The 25,577-nt window shown below is 39.4% G+C and overlaps 2 protein-coding genes across 6 annotated transcripts; one reads left to right on the top strand and one right to left on the bottom strand.

Moving 5' to 3' along the window:
- Nucleotides 1-2,120: 2,120 nt before the first annotated feature.
- Nucleotides 2,121-6,257, bottom strand: LOC117300016. The gene is made up of 5 exons (XM_033783667.1): nucleotides 6,175-6,257; nucleotides 4,687-4,888; nucleotides 4,119-4,229; nucleotides 3,595-3,720; nucleotides 2,121-2,377 (listed from the first exon to the last, which is right to left on the bottom strand). The coding sequence occupies exons 2-5, from the start codon at nucleotides 4,843-4,845 to the stop codon at nucleotides 2,231-2,233; spliced, it is 543 nt and encodes a 180-aa protein (XP_033639558.1). The 5' UTR covers nucleotides 4,846-4,888; nucleotides 6,175-6,257; the 3' UTR covers nucleotides 2,121-2,230.
- Nucleotides 6,258-6,849: 592 nt separating this feature from the next.
- On the top strand, nucleotides 6,850-11,673 carry LOC117300297 (serine/threonine-protein kinase greatwall-like). Of its 5 annotated transcripts, none has more exons than XR_004520153.1 (4): nucleotides 6,850-6,880; nucleotides 10,040-10,166; nucleotides 10,586-10,696; nucleotides 11,488-11,673. XR_004520153.1 is itself a non-coding variant. In XM_033784033.1 (4 exons), the coding sequence occupies exons 1-4, from the start codon at nucleotides 8,211-8,213 to the stop codon at nucleotides 11,532-11,534; spliced, it is 366 nt and encodes a 121-aa protein (XP_033639924.1). In that variant the 5' UTR covers nucleotides 8,109-8,210; the 3' UTR covers nucleotides 11,535-11,668. The 5 variants fall into 5 exon arrangements, 1 of the variants encoding a protein (XP_033639924.1); XR_004520152.1 differs by lacking the exon at nucleotides 6,850-6,880 and adding an exon at nucleotides 7,889-8,000; XR_004520154.1 differs by lacking the exon at nucleotides 6,850-6,880 and adding an exon at nucleotides 7,889-8,004.
- The last annotated feature ends 13,904 nt before the right edge of the window (nucleotides 11,674-25,577 follow it).

The following is a 25,577-nucleotide window of genomic DNA, read 5'->3' as shown; positions in this document are numbered from 1 at the left end:
TTCACGTGTGGTGTGTATATTTATTTTTGTATAATCAATATGGGCATAAAAAAAAGTAGCAAACTTACACAATAAATAGGCCAAACTAAACACTTGGTCTAATTATAAATAGGCCAAACTAAACACTTGGTCTAATTATAAATAGGCCAAACTAAACACTTGGTCTAATTATAAATAGGCCAAACTAAACACTTGGTCTAATTATAAATAGGCCAAACTAAACACTTGGTCTAATTATAAATAGGCCAAACTAAACACTTGGTCTAATTATAAATAGGCCAAACTAAACACTTGGTCTAATTATAAATAGGCCAAACTAAACACTTGGTCTAATTAAAATAATATTTTTTTAATTATTTTGGATCTTTTTTGCAGCATTTGTTTCCATTGCATGGTCAGGTTTTCTTTGATCTTGAAGAGTGAAGTTGGCAAGAACATTTTAAAAATGGTTTCACTTCTTATCTATTAATTGCATTTAAAGGCAGTGGACACTATTGGTAATTACTCAAAATAGTTATCATCATTAAACCATTTCTTGACTACGAGTAATGGGGAGGGGTTGTTGATGGTATAAAACATTGTGAGAAATGACTCCCTCTGAAGTGACGTAGTTTTCGAGAAAGAAGTAATTTTTCACTAATTTGATTTCGAGACCTCCAGTTTAGAATTTGAGGTCTCGAAATCAAGCATCAGAAAGCACACAACTTCGTGTGACGGGTGTTTTTTCTTTCATTATTATCTCGCAAACTCGACCGATTGAGCTCAAATTTTCACAGGTTTGTTATTTTATGCATATGTTGAGATACACCAAGTGAGAAGACTAGCCTTTGACAATTACCAATAGTGTCCAGTGTCTTTAAAACAAGAAATCAAATGTTCATTGGGGTTTTTCGGGTGGTGGAACAACATCTAAAGAAAACTCTAAAGATTTCATACAGATACATATAAAGGGTGCGTTCGTTTAGCTTTCCTGGGTTTACCTCGCGGTGCTCACTCTGGTGAGCCCCTGACAAGAGCTAAACGAACGACCACTCACCGCTCTCGTAGTGATGTCGTTTACCTGGGGCCAGCCCCCAAGTGACCCACTCCACAAGCCGGTGTGGCGGTTTCAGTCTTCCACCGTGTTCAGTTTTCTGGATGACGTAGTCGGACGTATTAGCACGTTGTTCGAACGGTTTTAGCTTTCCGGCGTGTTCAGTTTTCCGGGTGACCTGTCAGACCGCCGCGAGTACCCTGGCGAGTGAGTACTGTAGTTCTCGCAGCAGTGACCCCAAATTGTTTATATTAAGATTCTTTTCTGTGTAGTCACATAATCTCTTGCCCCATCTGTACATGTATTCATGGGTACAACTTTAGGCAGGTCACACTCTGCTTGCATAAAAAGACAACTCATACGATTTGTCGCTAGTTGTACTCGACTCGTGGACGCCGCCATGACAGCTACCGGAGGGTAACGGATGACTCAATACGGCACTACAAATTGACCACTTTCGCTTGATGTGCGCAGGCATCGCATGACGTAATGTTACCGTATTTGGTCATTCGGAAAACTGAACACAGCGGAAAGTTGAAACCGCCACACCGGTACTGGGGGCTGACCTTGGTGAGCCCCTGGAATGAAGTCAAAAGTTATTCGAACGCACCGGGGCAGACCAGGGATGACCCAGGGAAGCTAAACGAACGCACCCATGTTTATAATTAAGTAGTATATATTTGGGGTTGGGGGGGGGGGGGAAATTTACACAGACTAACCTGTAACTACATTTGTAGAAGATAAAATGGATGATTAAAGGAACATTACAGAGTTGGTTTTGAGATTGATCGGCCATCTCGGTCACAAGAAAATAGTGAAAAACCGATTACACCTTTTGCATGACAGAGATTAAAAAAACATTCACCGATTTATTTGTATGACATTTCAGACAGAAATATTTCAAATTATTTTGGGGTTTTAACCAAGAATTTATTGACTAGAGTGAGATTCAAACCAACGGCCTCTGGATTAACGTGCCGGAGCTCTACCAACTGAGCTATCCAGTCCTATGTTGGCAGTGTCCCTATTATATCAATATCTTTGTTCAGGGGTGCCAGTCAGAAATATTTCAAGGGATCTTTTCTGCTCACCGTGTAAGTTTAATGTAAATCTGTGATCTTAGACAAGTGTTTTTCTTACCAATTCTGTAACATTCCTTTAAGAATGAATTTCTGTCGTTTTGAAAGTCACTTTGAGTCAAGAATCTCCGTCTACATTCCGCTGCAGTATGAGATCCATGTAAGCTCCTGAGATTAGATCACTGGGCTGGATGCCGAGCTCTTCCATTAAATTGTCTGCTATTTTGGTTCCCTCTTCTATTGATTGGTCTTGCTTCATCACAACCTGTACATGAAAAAAGAGTTGTATTACTCAAATGATATTCTAAACATCAACATACAAATCAGTATTAGCTTTTGTTTGTTTATAGATGATTTTCCCGTCAATGGACTCAGAAAACTCCCCCAAAAAGGGGACATAAATGTATACTGTGTACTTCTAAAGGAAGTCCCTGGTTCGATCAACTTGGTCGACCAAGCAAACTAGCATGGAACCATTGTTTGTTTCTTTCTTTGTTAAGATGATTTTCCTGTTGAAGGAACTCCACAAAGCTCCAAAAAGGGGATATAAACTGACACCAAGCTGGCAACAGCCAATCTCTCTCATACAAAGATTGGTTTAACGTCTACGATTATGAATTGCACAAGTCAAGAAATTGTGATTCAGTAACTCTGCGACAATATTTATTTTAGTCTATGTGAAATCAGCAGTTAGCTTGGTAGAATTCTAACCCGCAACCTTGTAATCACAAGTCTTTGAGTCTTACCACTGTTACATTTGATGCTTTTTATGAGGCATGGTAGCCCCCCTCACCCCATTGTGGGATCCATTAAGCTCAGCCCCATTGCGTATTGACTAATCACAACCCATAGCACAACCAAAAGTCAGACAAATTAAGACCCGAGATGCGTGCGCATATGCTTGGCGTGCGCGGCAGAGTTGTGCATAACTGCATTTGAGAGGCTCACGCGTTCTTGCTCACACATGTGCCGTGGGCAGAGCCTAATGGATCGGTCTATTGCCTTGGATGCCTTGGGTTATTTTAAGGATGTAGTAAGTAGGTTAGTTGATAGAGCATTGTATATTTGGTTTGCGGTAACACCATGTGTGTATCTACTTGCCAGGTAGAGTTGTTCTTAGAGAACTGTCTTGCTTTATTCTACTGCCGCGGAGTAGATAATCGGAGGTTCGGGAGACTACTCAGTTCTGAAAAGAACTGTCTTGCTTTTTAACTATTACCAGGGCGGATATTATAGGAAATAGACTGGACTACTACTTTAGCTTATAGGATCGTAATTAACTGTACTGCCGCGGAGTCAGTTCTGAATTGGTCTTGCTCGAGTCATCGTCAGGAGACTGACATAGAGCATGGTCTTTGCTCTATGGTTAGTTGTAGTCCAACTAGTGCAGTGATATTCTCCTTCCTGGGTAGACGACTGAATGATTATATTACGCAGTGCTGTGGGGGGGGGGGGGAGCTGGTATAAAGTGTTAACACAAACCTCAAGTTCCATAAAGCTTCCCAGTTCATCTACTTCATCAATATGTACCCTGGTCTGACCAATCATTATCAGTGTTCTGGTTTTCTTGACAATGCCTTGAACACCCAATGCTTGTGTCAGCGTAATCTGTAGGACAGAAACAAAGTGCTTTCTAAAGTTCTCTAAAAATATCCAAGAACTAATTTAAGTTGCGTACTCTATTTCTCTGCAGCATTTAGTCAACAATAATAACAAACACTTGCCATGCACCATGTCTGCCACACAATGACACTGCTGGTGCAGAAAATATTGCCTACACTTATCTGAGAAGACATTATTACACAAAATAACAGACGGTGGACCATCCTAGGGAAAGAAAAGAGTTTCCAGTTCATTCGTGAATGTAAGGTAGGTTTGCGTTCTCAGTTTGAATCTCGAAGAAGATTTGTGTCAGAGGAAAACGGCTATCAAAAGATAACAATTCAAGTTCAATCCGGTTTCATGAGGAGAAGAAGAGATTATAATTGGTGGAATCTTTGTTTTACCTTGAGTTGGTCTGGATGATGAGATTCTGTCTTTGAAAATTTTGAAAGTTTTGGTCCGGTAGTATCCGGCCGGTCGTAGAAAACCAGCTGAGATAACTTTGTAGGATCTTCCTGAAGAAAACAAAAACAACATTCAAATGTCAAGACATTGTGTCCAAATAATTGACACCTTCAAAACAAAAGTAAGTAAAGTCTCGAGCCAGACTGTTCGAGCCTGTATGGATCACAGGCAGGTGTTTATATCTGGTGTACTTGCCATTAAATGACTGAGATTATTTCAATTCCCCCTGGACAGAATGCCAGTCCATTGCAGGTTACTCCCCAGCTCTCACCGCTACCCATTTGTACTCCTGGGTGGAGTGAAGCAATTATGATAGAGTGCCTTGCTCAAGGACACAAGTGTCGCGCCGGACCAGGATTTGAATCCACATTTTGAAACTTACAGAACTGACATCCGCCGCCCTAGACCGCTCGGCCACGACACCCCACACCTTCAAAATAAACAAGTGTTAATTTGTTGTGCAAAACTGTGTTTGGGTATGTTTTGTTTGTGTGATGATAAAAGTACCTTAAATTCCCGGAGTTTTAGTCGACCATTGGGACAATGAAAGAACGTGTCGCATTGATGCAGAATTTCCACCTTGTCACTCCCACTTAGCTCCAAAGCTTTCTTTCTTACATACTCTGGACTTCTAAGATGGGCTTTGATTTCGATATTAGACGGCATGATCAGAAAGACGTTTATGGAGAGTGAGCTGCTGTTGCAAGACCTGTGTGTGAGGAAAGAAATATAAAGTGTCCAGAATGAGTAACGAGTGTCGAGGAACTATTTCAACATGGTGGCCTGCACGTTTTGTGCAGTACAAAACAGACAAGACAAGACAAGATATAATATCTGGAATTCCATAACCCCACACTGAGTTTAATTAATAACTAAGACTTAAAGAGCATGGAGGAAGGAAGGAAGTGTAGTTTCATTTTCCAGATGAAAAGGGGAAGTCTCTGTAACATCCTGTACACATGTCATGGTATTTCAGTTACATTAACATTATTAATATTAACACATTTCTAAAATTTTATTTAGATTAATTTTTTGGGGGTTCGCAAAGGAAACTGGACTGGAGTTTTTGATAGCAACGAAAGTAAAATGTTCACCTATATCAACGACGATTTTGAAAACGTATATGTAGTATAAAGCGAAAAAGCCATTGGACACTTTCGGTAAACAGTACTGTCCAAAGGCCCACACTTTGTGTATCACAACTTAAATATAAAATTTTAACCCTGTGAAAATTTAGGCTCAATCGATCATCGAAGTCAGGAGAAAATATCGGGAAAACCCACCCTTGTTTCCGCACGTTTCGCCGTGTCATGACATATTGATGTTTAAAATAAATCTTTAATTCTCGATATCGTATCAAGAATTGATAATTGTTTTAATGTAGTTTTCAAAAAGTAAAGCATTTCATGATTAATATTTCCAGAGAAGTCTTTCACTATTACCTTCTGTAAACCCTGTGTACGTTATTTATAAATCTGTGAACTTTTATTTTCGTTTCTGCTCCGAAAGTGTATAATAATGGCTTTAGTTTAAGGAGGCCCAAAATGTTAGATCTCTATACTATAGGCTCATGGGATCTGGCTCATGTCATAGAGGAGCCTTATTAACTTAATTAAGCCAGGTTCTTACTTCCTGTCTTCCCTGCAATATTCGTAAGTTGGGCACAACTCAACCCATGCGATTAATTCGTTTCGACTTTTTGACGTCAACATTTGTATTCTATTGCATGAAGTATGCAGCGGGCGTTGTAGTTTCTAGAAGTAGGCTAGCACTAGCAGACGACACTCCCATACGTACGGTCACGTACACAGTCACGTGAGCAATGGTGAGTGGCAACGTACTCTCCCCTTTAAATTTAGCCTCCATGCTTTTTAATAATTTTAATTAGGCCCTACACAAACTCAAATATATGGCAAACTGTGGTTTAAAAGAGTCTCCAAAACATAACATTTCGTATGTTTTGCAATAGAATAATTATATGAAGTAGCTACTCACCTCAAAACCTAACGATAAAGGATATCGAACAGGGTTTTTGAAGAGATGAAATCTACCGCGCCGAACGAAATGTACGAGTAAGCAGATGGATAATAGTCGGTGAGCAATTTACACAAAGCGCAGAACTATGCGATACCGAGCATTGACGTCTTGTGCTAAGACTTCATGAGTCGGAAGCGTTTTTTTTTTCCCTAGGACAAATGAGGCAAATTTTTACCATAAATTTGCGCATGCTAACCGTCCCAAGAAAAAAAAATATACGCGCGCAGGAAAGCGCCCTCTGTTGTCCGCACATGTACAAGAAGCACTGTGAAAAAGCAAGACGGCGGCAGACGATTTTGCTGCGCGCTTAGAATTGGTTTTTTTTTTTACAAGAAAAAAAACTTGACATTTGTAACCGAAATTCAACCGGAAATTTATGAAAATTCCATTTGAGCTGGAATATTTTATGCCTCCTGGATTTTAAAATGTATATTGGAGGAGTTTGACAGTGAATAGCGGCAAGACAATGCACTGTACTCAAAGCCATGCGCACTTGGGCTCACACTATATCAAGTGGTACACGATGATCAACATCGCCAGTGCAGGACTTCGACATTTTTTCGGATATAATTTCTTCCATGGATATTTGTTAGCTGTGAACTCGTTGAGAATATAGTGAGGGACACTCTGAATATATGAACGGAATTTCAGCTTCTCAAATCAGGTAAAAAATAAAGAAAACTGTAGTCAAACTTGTGTTCGCATTGACTTATTGTAAAGAACCTTTATACCCAGGACGTCAGTGCAGTGGCACTGACTGACGTCCTACCAGGGCTAGGGTTCGCCCAGGTGTGGCGGTTTCATTCAGTTATCCGCCGTGTTCAGTTTTCCGGGTGACGTAGTCGAACATAACATGTTGTTCGAACGGTTTTAGCTTTCCGGCGTGTTCAGTTTTACGGGTGACCTGTCAGATACCGCCGCGAGTACCCTGGCGAGTACTGTAGTTCTCTCAGCAGTGACCCCCAAATTGTTTATATTACGATTCTTTTCTGTGTAGTCACATAATCTCTTGCCCCATCTTTACATGTATTCATGGGTACAACTTTAGGCAGGTCACACTCTGCTTGCATAAAAAAACCTCATACGATCCACGCGTTTGCCGCATAGTTGTACTCGACTCGTGGACGTCGCCATGACAGCTACCAGAGGGTAACGGATGACTCAATACGGCACTAAAAATGGACTACTTTCGCTTGCTGTGCGCAGGCATCGCATGACGTAATGCTACCGTATTTGGTCATTCGGAAAACTGAACACAGCGGAAAGTTGAAACTGCCACACCGGTGTTCCTGGTTGTGGCTGCTAAATAATTGGGTCTCAGAATTCATCACTGCAATAACCATCTTTCTGATAGTTTGTATATACCATGGAGCAATAAACTATTGCTCCATGTATATACTCAGCGCCTTGAGTACCTTGTTTAGTAGATACGTGCGCTATATAAGACTTCCATATCATTATCATTCATTTAATTACAACAACAAACACTGAACACTATGGAAGTGAAAGTCGGTTCCATCTGATTGATTGTGAAGTGTACTGTACTGTGTTGTACTACCAAGACCCCTGCAGGGAAAAGTTTCCGTATGGCGCCACCACTTTTTCATTCGAAATAAAATAATATAGTATCTAATTTACCTGATTAATATATCCCTTTTTGTAAAAATGAGTGAAAAAGTGGTGGCGCCATATGGAAAGTTATCCAAAATGAGTGCAGAGCATCAGTTACTCAGCTCAATTACTAGCTCAGTTAGCTGGGTCAACTAGTGGACACCAACTTAATAGTGAGTGAGTGTTGTCGAAATTATGAATGTACTTTGTAGCATTTTGCTTTCTCCATGTTTTACTTTAACTTTAAGTTTATAATCAACACTCTTTTTTTGCTTAGCTCGGAACAACATGCAGCATCTCCAGATGTCTTCTTTTGCACTTTGACCTCTTGAATGATAGTGCAATCCACAACTCATCAACAGAAGTAATGAAACTATTCCAGGATGGTGGTCAACTTGGTCCAGTGGTTAGACTGCAGGACTTGCAATCACAAGGTTGTAGGTTTGAATCCTACTAAGCTAACTGTGTCTAAACGCACACAACTTCATGTGACAAGGGTGTTTTTTTCTTTTATTATTATCTCGCAACTTCGATGACCAATTGAGTTCAAATTTTCACAGGTTAATAATAATGATAATACACGGTTTTTATATAGCGCTTTTTCACGGGGTGTCTCAAAGCGCTTCCGACATTATTACCCCTGGTCACTGGGCCTTAAATCATTCCTTAAACCATCTCAGCTCCCTGGGGAGTATACAGCCTGTGCGACAATTATATGCGCTACATGGCTAAACCAATCACAAGAACAGTGGACACTATTGGTAATTGTCAAAGACTAGCCTTCACAGTTACCCATTTACCCCTGGGTGGAGAGAAGCAATTATAGTTAAGTGTCTTGCTCAGGGACACAAGTGTCACGACCTGGATTCGAACCCACACTCTGCTGAACAGAAGCATCAGAGCTTGAGTTCGGTGCTCTTATCCACTCGGCCACGACACCCCACAGGTTCACCAACTGTGAAGGCTAGTCTTTGACAATTACCAATAGTGTCCACTGCCTTTAACAGGTTACTTGTCCGTCTCCCTTTTTTTGTTTAGCTCGGAACAACATGCAGCATCTCCAGATGTCTTCTTTTGCACTTTGACCTCTTGAATGATAGTGCAATCCACAACTCATCAACAGAAGTAATGAAACTATTCCAGGATGGTGGTCAACTTGGTCCAGTGGTTAGACTGCAGGACTTGCAATTACAAGGTTGTTGGTTTGAATACTACCAAGCTAACTGTGGTTCAGTGGTTAGACTGCAGGACTTGCAATCACAAGATTAAAGGTTTGAATCCTACCAAGCTAACTGTGTTTCAGTGGTTAGACTGCAGGACTTACAATCACAGGATTGTAGGTTCGAATCCTACCAAGCTAACTGTGGTCCAGTGGTTCGACTGCAGGACTTGCAGTTACAAGGTTGTTGGTTTGAATCCTACCAAGCTAACTGTGGTTCAGTGGTTAGACTGCAGGACTTGCAATCACAAGGTTGTGGGTTCGAATCCTACCTAGCTAACCACCAATTTTATAATGACTAAAATAAATATTGTCCGCTATTGTTACTGAATCACTATTTGCCCATTGGTTAGACTGCAGGACTTGCACTCAAAAGGTTGTAGGTTCAAATCCTACCAAGCTAATGGTGGTCAGTGGTTAGACAGCAGGACTTACAATCACAAAGTTGTGGGTTTGAATCCTACCAAGCCAACTGTGTTTCAGTGGTTAGACTCTAGACTTGCAATCAAAATGTTGTGGGTTCGAATCATACCAAGCTAACCGTCAGGACTTGCAATCACAAGTTTGTGGGTTCGAATCCTACCAAGCTAACCGTCAGGACTTGCAATCACAAGGGAGCAATGGAGAGCTGGAGATAGTATAAAACTGGAGAGCTGGAGATAGTATAAAACATTATGAGAAACAGCTCTCTGTGAAGTAACATAGTTTTTAAGACAGAAGTGATTTCTCACTAAAATATTTGAATTTGATTTCGAGACCTCAGAATTAGAATTTGAGGTCTCGAAATCAAGCATCTGAAAGCACACAACTTGTGCAACAAGGGCGTTTTTGCGGGTAAGTTTGTGAAAATATCAACGAATATTTTGGCTCTGTTTGTACAATTCAAAAAGATAGTTTGGTGATTTAGATAGTATTTCAATAATAGTACTACTATTAGTAGTGCCACCCCATTGCGTCACCTTTAAATAAACTTCCATTTTATTGTTTTTTCAGAAAGCATTGCGAAAGTTCCGTTGGTTATTGCCGTGATGCGTGTGTGTACGTCGTGTAGCTAGGACGGTGGTTAACAAAAACACAACCACTAGAACTCGCATTTTTCAAGCATTTTCAATATTTAAAGGTAAGTTTTGAGCATGTTTTTTAGGTCATTTGGGAAGGGGGAACATGGAGGTTTTTGATGGATGTTTTAGGTCCGTTTTTTTTCTTTCTGAAGCAATCCGATGGGGATTTTTTTGCTCTCTCCGTCGGTAGTCTACGCAAATTAAAAGAGACCACCATTTTGGTCGCGGTTTCATGTGGTTGTTGTTGTTTGTTATCATCCACATTTTGGGGATCAAGCCAGACATGCGACTTCCGGTCGAATGCTAAAATGGGAATGAAGACACTGACAGTTTATTGTTGTTGTTTTTGTTTTTGTTTATGTTCTTGTCTTGTGTGTTAGGTTGGTAACTTTCAGATAAAAAGGATGTTCACATTTACCATTTTCTTTAATGACGCTTTCCCATAATTTTCTCAAATATATTATCTTGCTTTCTTCAGACCTGAAGTCCCATCCACTATTCCATGCAATCGACTGGAAGCGAATCAGGGAGACAGAAGCCCCTTTCATCCCAGCCCCAGATGACAGAACGGACACCACTTATTTTGACGGTAAACAATATTCACAGTATTTTGTTTTCACCATACACATAAAAGTGGACACTTTTGGTAATTACTCAAAATAGTTATTGGCATAAAACTCTTCTTGGTGACGAGTAATGGGGAGAGGTTGATAGTATAAAACATTGTGAGAAACGGCTCCCGCTGAAGTGATGTAGTTTTCAAGAAAGAAGTAATTTTCCACGAATTTGATTTCGAGACCTCAGATTTAGAACTTGAGGTCTCAAAATCAACCATCTAAACGCACACAACTTCATGTGACAAGGGTGTTTTTTTCTTTTGTTATTATCTCGCAACTTCGATGACCAATTGAGTTCAAATTTTCACAGGTTAATAACAATGATAATATATGGTTTTTATATAGCGCTTTTTCACAGGGTGTCTCAAAGCGCTTCCGACATTATTACCCCTGGTCACTGGGCCTTAAATCATTCCTTAAACCATCTCAGCTCCCTGGGGAGTATACAGCCTGTGCGACAATTATATGCGCTACATGGCTAAACCAATCACAAGAACCATCTCTGCCCTCACAGGTACCCATTTACCCCTGGGTAGAGAGAAGCAATTATAGTTAAGTGTCTTGCTCAGGGACACAAGTGTCACGACCTGGATTCGAACCCACACTCTGCTGAACAGAAGCATCAGAGCTTGAGTTCGGTGCTCTTATCCACTCGGCCACGACACCCCACAGGTTCACCAACTGTGAAGGCTAGTCTTTGACAATTACCAATAGTGTCCACTGCCTTTAACAGGTTACTTGTTTGTCTCCCTTTTTTGTTTAGCTCGGAACAACATGCAGCATCTCCAGATGTCTTTTTTTGCACTTTGACCTCATGAATGATAGTGCAATCCACAACTCATCAACAGAAGTAATGAAACTATTCCAGGATGGTGGTCAACTTGGTCCAGTGGTTAGACTGCAGGATTTGCAATCACAAGGTTGTAGGTTTAAATCCTACTAAGCTAACTGTGGTCCAGTGGTTAGACTGCAGGACTTGCAGTTACAAGTTTGTTGGTTTGAATCCTACCAAGCTAACTGTGGTTCAGTGGTCAGACTGCAGGACTTGCAATCACAAGATTAAAGGTTTGAATCCTACCAAGCTAACTGTGTTTCAGTGGTTAGACTGCAGGACTTACAATCACAGGATTGTAGGTTCGAATCCTACCAAGCTAACTGTGGTCCAGTGGTTCGACTGCAGGACTTGCAGTTACAAGGTTGTTGGTTTGAATCCTACCAAGCTAACTGTGGTTCAGTGGTTAGACTGCAGGACTTGCAATCACAAGGTTGTGGGTTCGAATCCTACCCAGCTAACTGTGGTCCAGTGGTTGGACTGCAGGACTTACAATCACAAGGTTGTGGGATCGAATCCTACCAATCAAACTGTGATCAAGTGGTTAGACTGCAGGACTTACAATCACAAGGTTGTGGGTTCGAATCCTACCAAGCTAATGGTGGTCCAGTGGTTAGACTGCAGGACTTGCAATCAGAATGTTGTTGGTTCGAAATCTACCAGCTAACTGCTAATTTTACAATGACAATTTTGTGATGGTTCAGTGGTTAGACTACAGGACTTGCAATGACAAGGTTGTGAGTTCAAATGCTACCAAGCTAACCGCTATTTTAAAAATGACAAGCGTCTAGTTACTGAACCACAAGTTCTTGATTTACAATTCATAATCGTGGGCGTCCGGGCTGGAATTTTAGGAGGGGTCATGGAGATCACTGGGCTGACTACCCATGTCATATTAACTGCTCATCCATTAATTTTTATGAGCCAAGTAATTCAAAGGCCACACTTGGAAATTCTTTTAAAGAGCTTTCCTAATGTTCAATACAAATTATGCAAAACGTAAAAGACTATTTTACTTAAAACTTCAATATGGGCAACGGTGTCAAAGCAAATTTAATGTCAAAATTCCAAGACAAAAACAACACAGAATCCTGGGTCATTATTCCTTGAATATAAAACCTTATACAATTGCAATATAACTGTATATACAGTTACGATATTACCTTTATACGATTGCGATATAACCTTTTACATTTGCGATATAACCTTATATGATTGTGATATAATCTTGAACTATTGCAATATTTCCCTGATACAATTGCGATATAAATTTATACAATTTGCGATATAACCTTATAGAACCGTGGTTCAGCATTATACAATTCCTTTGAAGGCACTGGACACAATTGGTAATTACTCAAAACAATTGTTATCATTAAAAACTTACTTGGTAACGAGCAATGGAGAGCTGGAGATAGTATAAAACTGGAGAGCTGGAGATAGTATAAAACATTATGAGAAACAGCTCCCTGTGAAGTAACATAGTTTTTAAGACAGAAGCGATTTCTCACTAAAATATTTGAATTTGATTTCGAGACCTCAGAATTAGAATTTGAGGTCTCGAAATCAAGCATCTGAAAGCACACAACTTGTGCAACAAGGGCGTTTTTGCTTTCATTGTTCTTTAATTGCAAATTTGACGACCAACTGAGCTCAAATTTTTACAGGTTTGTTATGTTATGCATATTTTGAGATACATCAAGAGTGAATACTGGTCTTTGACAATTACCAAACATGTCCAGTGTCTTTAAATCAACATACAATTGCAGGTTTAATGGCATACGACACTATTGGTAATTGTCAAGGACTAGCCTTCACAGTTGGTGTATCTCAACATATGCATAAAATAACTAACCTGTGAAAATTTGAGCTCAAACGGTCATCGAAGTTGCGAGATAATAATGAAGAAAAAAACACCCTTGTCACACGAAGTTGTGTGCGTTCAGATGGTTGATTTCGAGACCTCAAGTTCTAAATCTGAGGTCTCGAAATCAAATTTAGGGAAAATTACTTCTTTCTCGAAAACTATGGCACTTCAGAGGGAGTCGTTTCTCACAATGTTTTATACTATCAACCTCTCCCCATTACTCGTCACCAAGAAAGGTTTTATGCTAATTACCAATAGTGTCCACTGCCTTTAACTATTGTGATTTAACCTTATACATTTCTGATCAAGCCAAATGTGTTATATTGTACTATTCCAATAAACAAAATTACAAAACATTGATAAAAAATGCTTGACTTATGCCTTGTGATTTTATTTATTTGTATTATTTGACCACATTTTATGAAGTTCGATTTGTATGCATTAAAATGAAGCTGGTTTCTTCAGTGATGGCATGTACCTTTCATTTTTTTCTAAGATTGAGATTTGATGTTGACCAATCTATATCTAAAACCATTCCTCAAGTTGAAAATATTATTTATAAAAGTTATTCCTCAAGTTAAACACACATCAGAGTCAGAGGTACCTATCGCATTATTTTAGAGAATAAAAACAACTCTTTGTGTTTTCTTAAATTTATGGCCCAAAGTTTGATAAACTGTAGGACATCTACCCCTTGTTTTGTTTGTATTTTTTTATTTTTTTTTATTGATGTATTTATTTTGAGGCACAAGGCTCATCTCTTTAAACTTTTTCAGTAAACAAAAACGGTTTACCCTACAAAAAATGGATATTCAAAGCCTTGCATTTTTTGTTACAAAAATTCAAATGGTAAGCCTTGCGTTTTAGTAAAATCCTTGCAATTTTCTAACACAACAACATGCATAAGATGGCCATATTTTGTTATTAATATTATTATTATTATTATTATTTTTTTTTTTTTTTTGGGGGGGGGTTGAAGTGTACCGAAGGCTTTAAAAGTTAGATTATTTGGTGGCGCAAATTTGAGTGAGATATTTTCAACAACGAAATAAGGTCACTTTTTAATAATCTACCTACAAGTTATTTGTTCCTACATTAATAATAAGCTGAGAAACGAACAAAAAATAGACCTCATATATTACCTTTAGTTCTTTCAACTTTGCGCTAAATCATTTCAAGTTAAACAAATGTAAGGCTACTTGGTTTAATTACCACAATTAGTTACAGTGTAAGCGTTTATTCATCACTTTTAATATGATTCAAGCCTTCGATTCTCGCATTTCGAATCATTCCGCGAGATCTTGCGGGAGCCAGTTTGCCCCTTTGATCTTGGACAGGCACCGGTGATTGGAACCAGCTAAAGCAACCGACAGGTACCCGATTTCCACGCTACGCGAAATGAACACCAACAGAGTAGTAGAGGTCTGGGTACTCGACGGCTTGATACCGTGACGCCATATTCAAAATGGCCACCAGCCATGCTTTATTTTATCAACACCATGGATATACTTAGGATGATTTGATGTGATTTAATGTCTCTATGGGTAAGCTTTATCATGTAGTTTATTCAAGTTCATAATGTAGAATAGGATGAAGTCCTCGTGGAAGGCGTGTAACCACCTAGTTTGTCATAAAACGGGCAATTCTTGTCGCAACTTTATTCCACCTTCATGCTCAACATAAACAACGGCAATCCGGAAGTAGCTGTAACGTTAGAGCATAGGTCATTGCATTGTCATTGCCAATTTGCCGTCAATCAGATACTGGATGAAGAATTCCTTCATGATCTGATGAAACAATCGACTTTTCTGTGTAGTTTCTATAGATTATCTACTTCAATTCGTGTCGGCCACTCCTACGTGTTTCTATGTCAGTTTTTGTTTACATGTTATGTAACACTGAGCTGCCGTAAACTGTTTACCAACCAAAATGACCGGTGGTCTGACATTCGGAGTCGTAGGCCTACCATCCAAAAGAATTGATACATCATGTTTAAGCCTTTGCAGATTGCCTTTCTCATATCAAGTTGTAAATCTAAAACTGGTTTGCCACCTTTTTGAGATATTGTCTAGTTTTCGATGCCCCCAAATCAAGATTAAAATTAATATTAATTTGAGGCCCTTCCAATTGTTCCAGCAATCTGTATCCGTAGAGCGTCTTTTGCACATAAAGAACTTTCTTTGGTTAAATTTTGAGGCAAATCTGAGTAACATTTTTTTTGAGGGTGAAAAAAACGTCAAGTTATACCCCATGCCGTTTTCTCAAAAATCTGCCGAAAAAAGTTGTGTTTTTCAAAATCGCCTGAAAACTTGGGTTTAGTCGTCTACCTTAGTAACTTTTTGATGTAATTGTTTTTATTGCCTGATTTTCGATATAACAATGTCTCAAATAATTATTGTATCAAACTCAATAAAACCAATTGTACCATCACGGCGAGTACCCACCAAGAACACTGGTGGAAATTCAAAGAAGTTATATTCCCGCCGTCATGTTGATCCCAGCTAGCCTACTAAAGACTCAGCCACCCAACCCCAGTGTACCCCGCTACCCTTTCCACAGCGACCGACAATCCCCAATTCCCATCGAAATGCCAGACCAACTTCCCCTGTGAACTAATTTTCTATACCTACATCGTGTGCCTTCGACTCAAATAATTATTTTGTAAGTCCCCTATTATGCCTATGTTTCCTTGTAAACCAATGCGCCATACTTACAGCGTGTACCTTCCATCCACTCACCAATTTTTTAAATCACAACCAAAGAGTCCCCTGTCTACCCGTCAGTAAAGCGTATGCCTTCCACTCTCAAATTATTTACCTAGTCCAAAGCAAGGATTTCCCTATGCCATTGTACCATGCGTACCATTTCCCCATTAATTAAACTAATTGTCTATCTTTATGCCTACAGCGTGTGCCTTCAACTCGTCGAATACTTTTTAAGTCTGAACACAAGAGTCCCATATCTACTACCAATACCCGTCAGTAAAAGCGTATTATGCCTTCCACTCGCAAATTATTTACCAAGTCCAAAGCAAGGATTTCCCTATGCCATAGTACCATGCGTACCCCTTTTCCCATTTTAAACTATACAGTGTGTAGATTTTAACTCAAATATGTTTTAAGTCCGAACCAATAAGTTTCCCATGCCTATGTAACCAGCCCACAACTTGTGCATTTCACTCGAAATTAAGTATAAAGCATTGATATTCCCATACCATAGTATCCTATGAAAAGTATTCAACTCGCAAATTATACACCAAGTATAAAGCATTGATATTCCCATACCATAGTATCCTATGATGAGTATTCAATTATATACTAAGTATAAAGCACTGAAATCCCATGCCATAGCTCTCTGTGTAAAGTATGAACCGAAGGTTTATCAGGTCTAAAATGCGAATTATCCTGGGGGGGACCCAAGTGGGTGTCGTGGGTAGGTGTCGGCCTCCCAAGCAAAGGGTCCCCGGTTCGAACCCCGGTGGTGGCAGCGCGGTTGCCGTCCGAGAAGTCTCGACCCACCAGACAGTGGCACACACCGCGCAGTGGCACTCACCGCTAGCACTCGCTGAGGAAAGAAACTTTAAACTTAAAACTTAAAACGAACCTATGCTCTTTTTTATATAAGTTAAAAAAAAAATTAAAAATAAAACATTTTTAAAACGTCTCCAACTTTTCTGAAGCTGGATTCGATCCCGGGACCCTCCGGTCCAGAGACCAGAGCCCTTCCACTGGGCCACTGCTCCTTCTTACTAATATGCGTTCGAGTTTTATTTTAAACCTTCGTATGACAAACTTTTAATTAAAACGTAGTAAAAGAACACTCGGGAATCGAACTCCGCACCATTGGGTGTAGAGTCCGGAGCCCTTCCATTGAGCCACGTCTCCTCTTACTTTTATGGCGTTCGAGTTTAATTTTAAACCTTGGTATGAACAACTTTAAATTAAAACGTAGTAAAAGAACACCCGGGAATCGAACTCCGTACCATTGGGTGTAGAGCCCGGAGCCCTTCCATTAGGCCACTACTACTCTTACTTCATTTGCGTTCGAGTTTAATGTTATACCCTAGAATGAACAACTTTAAATCAAAACGTAGTAAAAGAACACACGGGAATCGAACCCCGTACCATTGGGTGTAGAGCCCGGAGCCCTTCCATTGGGCCACTACTCATCTTACTTCATTTGCGTTCGAGTTTAATGTTATACCTTAGAATGAACAACTTTAAATCAAAACGTATTATAGCTTATGCCTTCCACTCGCAAATTATTTATTAAGTGTAAAGCAAGGATTTCCCTATGCCATAGGGTACCGCGCAAACCAATGTTCTCAAGCATACTAAAAGAACACAGATCGGGAATCGAACCCCGTACCATCGGGTGTAGAGCCCGGAGCCCTTCCATTAGGCCACTACTACTCTAACTTCATTTGCGTTCGAGTTTAATGTTGAACCCTAGAGTGAACAACTTTAAATCAAAACGTAGTAAAAGAACACCCGGGAATCGAACCCTGTACCATTGGGTGTAGAGCCCGGAGCCCTTCCATTGGGCCACTACTCATCTTACTTCATTTGCGTTCGAGTTTAATGTTATACCCTAGAATGAACAATTTTAAATCAAAACGTATTATAGCTTATGCCTTCCACTAGCAATTTATTTATTAAGTGTAAAGCAAGGATTTCCCTATGCCATAGGGTACCGCGCAAACCAATGTTCTCAAGCATACTAAAAGAACACAGATCGGGAATGGAACCCCGTACCATCGGTTGTAGAGCCCGGAGCCCTTCCATTAGGCCACTACTACTCTTACTTCATTTGCGTTCGAGTGTAATGTTATACCCTAGAATGAACAACTTTAAATCAAAACGTAGTAAAAGAACACAGATCGGGAATCGAACCCCGTACCATTGGGTGTAGAATCGGGAGCCCTTCCATTGGGCCACTACTACTCTTACATCATTTGTGTTCGAGTTTAATGTTATACCCTAGAATGAACAATTTTAAATCAAAACGTATTATAGCTTATGCCTTCCACTCGCATTAATTATTGATTAAGGGTTAAGCAAGGATTTCCCTAGGCCGTAGGGTACCGCGTAAACCAATGTTCTTCAACGCAGAAAAAGAACACACACCGGGGTTCGAACCCAGCACCTTTGGCTTCAGAGTCCAGAGCCCTACCACTGTGCCACTGTCCTTCTTCATAACAAAAGGTTCGAGTTTAAATATAAACCTTAGAATGAACTCAACTTTAAATCAAAACGTAATAGCGGGTGCCTTCCACTCGCATGTTATTTATTAGGTATAAAGCAAGGGTTTCCCTATGCCATAGGGTTCCGCTTAAACCAATGTTCTTACGCGTAGAAAAAGACACGCGCCGTGGCTCGAACTCAGTATCTTTGCGCTCAGAATCCGGAGCTCTACCACTGGGCAACCGCTCTTCTTATGAACAATGAGTTCGAGTTTAATTATAAACCTTAGAGTGGACAACTTTTAATCAAAACGTATATAGCGAGTGCCTTCCACTCGCGTGTTTTACAAGGATTTCCCGATGCCATAGTACCCCAGGTAATGTAAAGATTGGGACTGGGTACAACAGAGTTGATGCATGCACAAATTCGACGGTGTTTGAGATAAATAAAATGCACGGGACTAAAACGGGTCTATCTAACTGAGAAAATAATATCAGCAATTGAAAAAGTCTCTAGAAGCCGGGCAAATCGGGCGAATGGGGGGGGGGGGGCATATTCAAACAGGGGGCGTAACAATGTGACCAACAAAACCATTTATTATTATATGTAATATAATATAATATAATGTAATATTTGATAGTCTAAGGAAATTGAACTCTAAATAAGACACGGGACGGAGTATTCTTTATGTTTTAATTCAATATTGTTTAATGTTTGAGTTTCTACATTTCACATGACTGCTCTTTAAATCAATATAAAAAGAATTCAGACAATAATTGACATACACATTCAAATTTATTTTAAGCAGCAATTTTTTATTTATTTTTATTTATTTAAATAATTTAAATCATTAAACTTAAAATTTAAACGTCAAGTGTTTGTGCATCGTAAAAGAATTTTGTTTTTCTCCAAAGGCGATCAGAGAATACTGACCGAAACGTCAATTGAAACCAACGGTTATTTTCAGAACCACCCCATATTTAGAGATGATAGTCATTGCATGGTGTTACCGCAAACCTGTCCATATCGTATGGAAAAGTTTCCGTATGGCGCCACCACTTTTTCATTCGATATAAAATAATATAGTATCTTATTTACCTCAATGAGATATCCCTTTTTGTAAAAATGAGTGAAAAAGTGGTGGCGCCATACGGAAAGTTATCCAATAATTAGATTGGAACAATTTTACGACCTCACCACCAATTTCTGGCCGTTTTGTTTTAATCTCCGAATAATCAACGGGAAAACAGCAACCTACAGGCCTACTAACTATAACAGAGAATTATATTGAGCAATAACACACCATACCCATTGTGTTGTGCACAGCATACCAGCATACCAGCTAACGTAGTGTAGACCTATAGCTAATAGAAACAAACAAAATCACAAACATTGCTTTTACCATGGGTTTGAACGACTTCATATTGAATCAGAATAAACGAGTACACATTAGTCTTGCCTGAACAGTTCCCTGAAGATTAAAACTACATCAAAAAGGCTCTAAATATCGTCCACGGAGACAGCCAGAGTCAACTGCATGGTTGGAGATCATTTTGAATACATGTGTACGCGGTAAATTACTGGGTACGAAGCATGGGTTATAAGACCAACTATAGGGTACCCGACTATTCGTGTTCTTGTCGCAATGTCGCTTACTTGTTGATATAGCAGTGACTCCAAAAAGAGAGGTTAAAATAAATATTTGAGACCCATCCTATTGTTCCAGCAACCTGTAACTTGTAGACTGTCTTTTACACATGACGAACTTCCTTTGGTTAAATTTTGAGGCAATTCGGAGAAAAAAATGTTTCCGAGGCTGAAAAAAACGTCAAGCTTACCCCCTTGTCGTTTTTTCAAAAATCGGCCGAAATTTTTGTCTTCCAAATCGACTGAAATTTCATACTTAGGTGTAATTAAGGGCGAGGAGCAAGAAAATCTTGGTTTTAGTCGTCTACGATTGCTACTTTTTGAGATAATGCCTCATTTCGGATAGTACGACGGTTTAAAATCAAGGTTAAAATGAGTGTTTGAGACCCATTCTATTGTTCCAGCAGCCTGTAACTTGGAGACTGTATTTTACACATGACGAATTTCCTTTGGTTAAATTTTGAGGCAATTCGGAGAGAAAACGTTTCCGAGGCTGAAAAAACGTCAAGCTTACCCCCTTGTCGTTTTTTCAAAAATCGGCCGAAATTTGTGTCTTCCAAATCGCCTGAAATTTCATACCTAGGTGTATTAGAGGGCGAGGAGCAGGAAAATCTTGGTTTTAGTCGTCTACGATTGCTACTTTTTGAGATAATGCCTCATTTCGGATAGTACGACGGTTTAAAATCAAGGTTAAAATGAGTGTTTGAGACCCATTCTATTGTTCCAGCAACCTGTAACTTGGAGACTGTCTTTTACACATGACGAACTTCCTTTGGTTAAATTTTGAGGCAATTCGGAGAGAAAACGTTTTCGAGGCTTAAAAAACGTCAAGCTTACCCCCTTGTCGTTTTTTCAAAAATCGGCCGAAATTTTTGTCTTCCAAATCGACTGAAATTTCATACTTAGATGTAATTGGGGGCGAGGAGCAAGAAAATCTTGGTTTTAGTCGTCTACGATTGCTACTTTTTGAGATAGTGCCTCATTTCGGATTGTACGACGGTTTAAAATCCAGATTAAAATGAATATTTGAGACCCATCCTATTGTTCCAGCTTTCTGTAACTTGGAGACTGTCTTTTACACATGACGAACTTCCTTTGGTTAAATTTTGAGGCAATTCGGAGAGAAAATGTTTCCGAGGCTGAAAAAACGTCAAGCTTACCCCCTTGTCGTTTTTTCAAAAATCGGCCGAAATTTTTGTCTTCCAAATCGCCTGAAATTTCATACCTAGGTGTATTAGAGGGCGAGGAGCAGGAAAATCTTGGTTTTAGTCGTCTACGATGGCTACTTTTTGAGATAATGCCTCATTTCGGATAGTACGACGGTTTAAAATCCAGATTAAAATGAGTGTTTGAGACCCATTCTATTGTTCCAGCAACCTGTAACTTGGAGACTGTCTTTTACACATGACGAACTTCCTTTGGTTAAATTTTGAGGCAATTCGGAGAGAAAACGTTTTCGAGGCTGAAAAAACGTCAGTACCCCCTTGTCGTTTTTTCAAAAATCGGCCGAAATTTGTGTCTTCCAAATCGACTGAAATTTCATACTTAGGTGTAATTGGGGGCGAGGAGCAAGAAAATCTTGGTTTTAGTCGTCTACGATTGCTACTTTTTGAGATAATGCCTCATTTCGGATAGTACGACGGTTTAAAATCCAGATTAAAATGAATATTTGAGACCCATCCTATTGTTCCAGCTTTCTGTAACTTGGAAACTGTCTTTTACATATGACGAACTTCCTTTGGTTAAATTTTGAGGCAATTCGGAGAGAAAATGTTTCCGAGGCTGAAAAAACGTCAAGCTTACCCCCTTGTCGTTTTTTTCAGAAATCGGCCAAAATTTTTGTCTTCCAAATCGCCTGAAATTTCATACCTAGGTGTATTAGAGGGCGAGGAGCAGGAAAATCTTGGTTTTAGTCGTCTACGATTGCTACTTTTTGAGATAATGCCTCATTTCGGATAGTACGACGGTTTAAAATCAAGGTTAAAATGAGTGTTCGAGACCCATCCTATTGTTCCAGCAACCTGTAACTTGGAGACTGTCTTTTACTCTACCACCTGGCCAAATAATCCAACCTAGTTTGGGTATGACCTACCCCAAATTCATTCCCGCGACAAGCAGTAAAATCAAGTCTATATAATGTACGGGTACAGGATTCGAACCGGGTGTACCAGCTCTCGGTAGAACACGCTGTTGGTGTGTCTGGGGGGGGGGGGGGTTTATACTACTTATAATAATTCACTGCGTCCACTCAAGCAACAAAGAAAAAGAAACATACACCCAGTAGAGTTGAACCAGGGTCTCGTGGCTCCCAGTCCCATACGTAGTTAGTGTAGCTACGGCGCCACCTATCAAGCTATGAGATTTAGTACAATTAATTAAATGAACCCAACTAACCACACCATTAAAGACGTAGTTTTTGTTTTATTTATTTGACCTCGGAAGTTTTTTCTTCTGGACAATTATGTGTATTCAAATTATCTTTCTTTTTATAAACTGAAAAAAAAGACGTCCAGCTGCATTCTCATCAAAAAATCTCCTAAAATTGAAGAAAGGCAAGGGGTAAGTCCAGCATTTTCATCACTGAAATCATTTTAAAAAACGACTAAAATGCTTGGCTTCTGATGATGAAAAATGTTTGTTCCTTAAAATTTACACTTAGGTCTTTTTTTGATGAAAATGCTGGAATCACGACCTCTTTTGTTTTGTTTTTAATGTGATTTTGTTTAATTTCGGGCCCGTAATGGATAAAAATCCTGGACTTACTACCCCTTGTGATGTTTTCCAATATTGAGGGTGCACAGTTTTGAAGTTTGATTTTACGTTAAAGGCTTTGCACAACAATAATGAAAGAGAAAACATGAAACACAGATTCAACCTTATTCAATTGCAATTTAATTTCGTACAGTTGCTATTAAAACTACGAGGCATTTAAATAACTACACGCAATATTTTGCAAATAATGGATGCATTAATAATAATAATAATTGCATTGTATTGTATCGTACTGTATTGTACAACAATAACAAAACTTAAACTTATTATACAACACAGAAGAAGAGCTCTCGAGAGGTCAGCAAGAACAAATTTTAAATTATGTTTGGGTTTCGAAACACAATTAATAATGGTTTTCCTTTGAGAACTCACAAGGAAAATTATTTTTTTCTTGTCAGATAAGATACTAAAACCTGTGTAACTTTGACCCATGGTATCATACAATATCTTTCCGAATACAGTAAACATTTGACAAAACAAATGAAATGAATTTGGATTTCAATATCCTCCAATCAGTGAATACATACGATCCTTAAATTCTACACCTGTATATCGCCCAACCTCAACTTGTAGTTTATGTGCTTAGCACCTAAACCTTGCTAAGCAGTGACGATATTGAGGATTGTGTACAAATAACTTAGGTATGGCTATATGTCGAAGTTCTTTTTAAACGTCCTATATGTATATATATTTGGTTTGCGGTAACACCACTTGCCAGGTAGAGTTTGTTCTTAGAGAACTGTCTTGCTTTGTTCTACTACCGCAGAGTAGATGTTCGGGTATTCGTGAGACGAAAGTGATTTTGGTGACTTGTTTTAGTACTCATTTCTCAAAAACTACAGCACCTCAGCAAGTAATATTGTAAGGGAAGCTTTCTACCATCATTATCTTCAAACTGAGTAAGTTTAATGTAAATCTGTGGACACTATGTTTTGTGTTACAAAAAGTACCCAAATCTTAAAATTGTTAAAATACAAAAATTACAGTTACTTCCTCCAAAAGTTCTGATCCTGTGCCATTTTTTTCTTGATTTCTGAAACCATTATCTAGGACCGTCATGGGGATCCAGCTGATGTTTGGCTGGGGTGTCATCTGCGACTGGTTTATTCCGAACGACGAGGCGAAGCTGGTCAAAGTCGACGTCTAAATAAATGGAGAGAAAACAAAAAGTAAGTAAAAGGCACTGGACCCCTTTGGTAATAGGCCGATCCATTTAGCTCCGCCCCATCATTGCGTAATGACCAATCACATCCCATTGCGCAACACAAAGTCTGACAAATAAAGTCTGACATGCGTATGCTTGGCGTGGGCGGACGAGTTGTGCAGAATGGCATAGGAGAGCCTCACGTGTTCTTGCTCACATGTGCGCCGTGGGCGGAGCCTAATGGATCGGTCTATTGTCGGAGACCAGTTTTCAAGCACTTGCCATGCCCATGTATCCCAACATGTATGCATAAAATGTAACAAACCTGTGGAAGTTTTCCTTAATCGATTATCAAACTTCCAGAAAATAGTTGAAGAAAAAATTCTTTTTAGAAGTCTGAGAAAGGCTTCACGCCTGAAGTCTTTCGCATATGCAAATATTTCAGTGAGAAATCACTTCTTTCTCAAAAACTTTGTTACTTCAGAGGGAGCCGTTTCTCACGATGTTTTATTTTATCAACAGCTCTCATCGAGTCGCATTGTGTTTCTGATCGTGATGTCCGATTGTGTTTCGTAAGTAAATTATGTCGTCGTAAATAGTGGTGAGCAACACCATTGGTTCACCAAGCAGGAAGCCACGACTATTGTTGTAGTTGTCGAGGTACGATTAACCGAGTAGTTAAAAAACGATAGTCGCTACTAGACTAAGCAATCAATAGTTGCGACTTTGACACTAGTCGCAATAGTCGCCCAGGCTTAATTGCATCACGATTAATTGAAGACGTAATAATAATAAAGACAGGTTCTTATTCAGCGCATTTTTCAATAACCATCTCAATGCGCTTTAGATTAGTGCCCTGGTCATTGGGCAAATTACATCCCTGTAATCTTTCTCAGCCCCCCTGGGGAGTATACAGCCCTGAACTGCCTTGGCACACCAGTGGCTTTTTCATACACAATATCAACCTCTACCCTCGCAGGTACCCATTTATACCCCTGAGTGGAAAGAAGCAACTATAGTCAAGTGTCTTGCTCAAGGACACAAATGTCATGACTGGGATTCGAACCCACACTCCGCTGACTTTTCCACCTGAACTTAGATTCAATGCCCTTAATCACTCGGTCATGACACCCAACAAATCCGATGCAGCCCTTTCATTTTTCAAATGTTACTAAGCTTCCAAATGTTTCCGTTCACTGCACAATAAGGAAGAAGTGCGCCCTCTATCAAGTTCACTCTATCAGCATTGGTGTAAGGGTAGACTTGTCCACAAGTCACTTGTTAGGTACACCAAAAAAAGTATACACGATGCAAAAAATAATACTGTACAAATGCGACTGTACATGTACATTGTATTACCTTTGATAAAAGTCACAAAAGAGCAGGATATCTTCACAAGTACACACTC

Source organism: Asterias rubens, chromosome 15 (genome assembly GCF_902459465.1).
Source record: "Asterias rubens chromosome 15, eAstRub1.3, whole genome shotgun sequence".
NCBI classification, from domain to species: Eukaryota; Metazoa; Echinodermata; class Asteroidea; order Forcipulatida; family Asteriidae; genus Asterias; species Asterias rubens.
The sequence above is the reverse complement of the archived record's forward strand: the minus strand, read 5'-3'. Positions and strand labels throughout refer to the sequence as shown.

Excerpts from the sequence above, each read along its gene's own strand:
- LOC117300016 (XM_033783667.1), bottom strand. The coding sequence starts at position 4,845 with ATGCCGTCTAATATCGAAATCAAAGCCCATCTTAGAAGTCCAGAGTAT. Across the intron at positions 4,230-4,686 it reads TAAAACTCCGGGAATTTAAG|GAAGATCCTACAAAGTTATC; the intron begins GTACTTTTATCA and ends TGTTTTCTTCAG. Across the intron at positions 3,721-4,118 it reads ATCATCCAGACCAACTCAAG|ATTACGCTGACACAAGCATT; the intron begins GTAAAACAAAGA and ends TCTGTCCTACAG.
- LOC117300297 (XM_033784033.1), top strand. The coding sequence starts at position 8,211 with ATGGTGGTCAACTTGGTCCAGTGGTTAGACTGCAGGACTTGCAATCAC. Across the intron at positions 9,023-10,585 it reads GCAGGACTTGCAATTACAAG|ACCTGAAGTCCCATCCACTA; the intron begins GTTGTTGGTTTG and ends TGCTTTCTTCAG. Across the intron at positions 10,697-11,487 it reads GGACACCACTTATTTTGACG|CTCGGAACAACATGCAGCAT; the intron begins GTAAACAATATT and ends TTTTTTGTTTAG.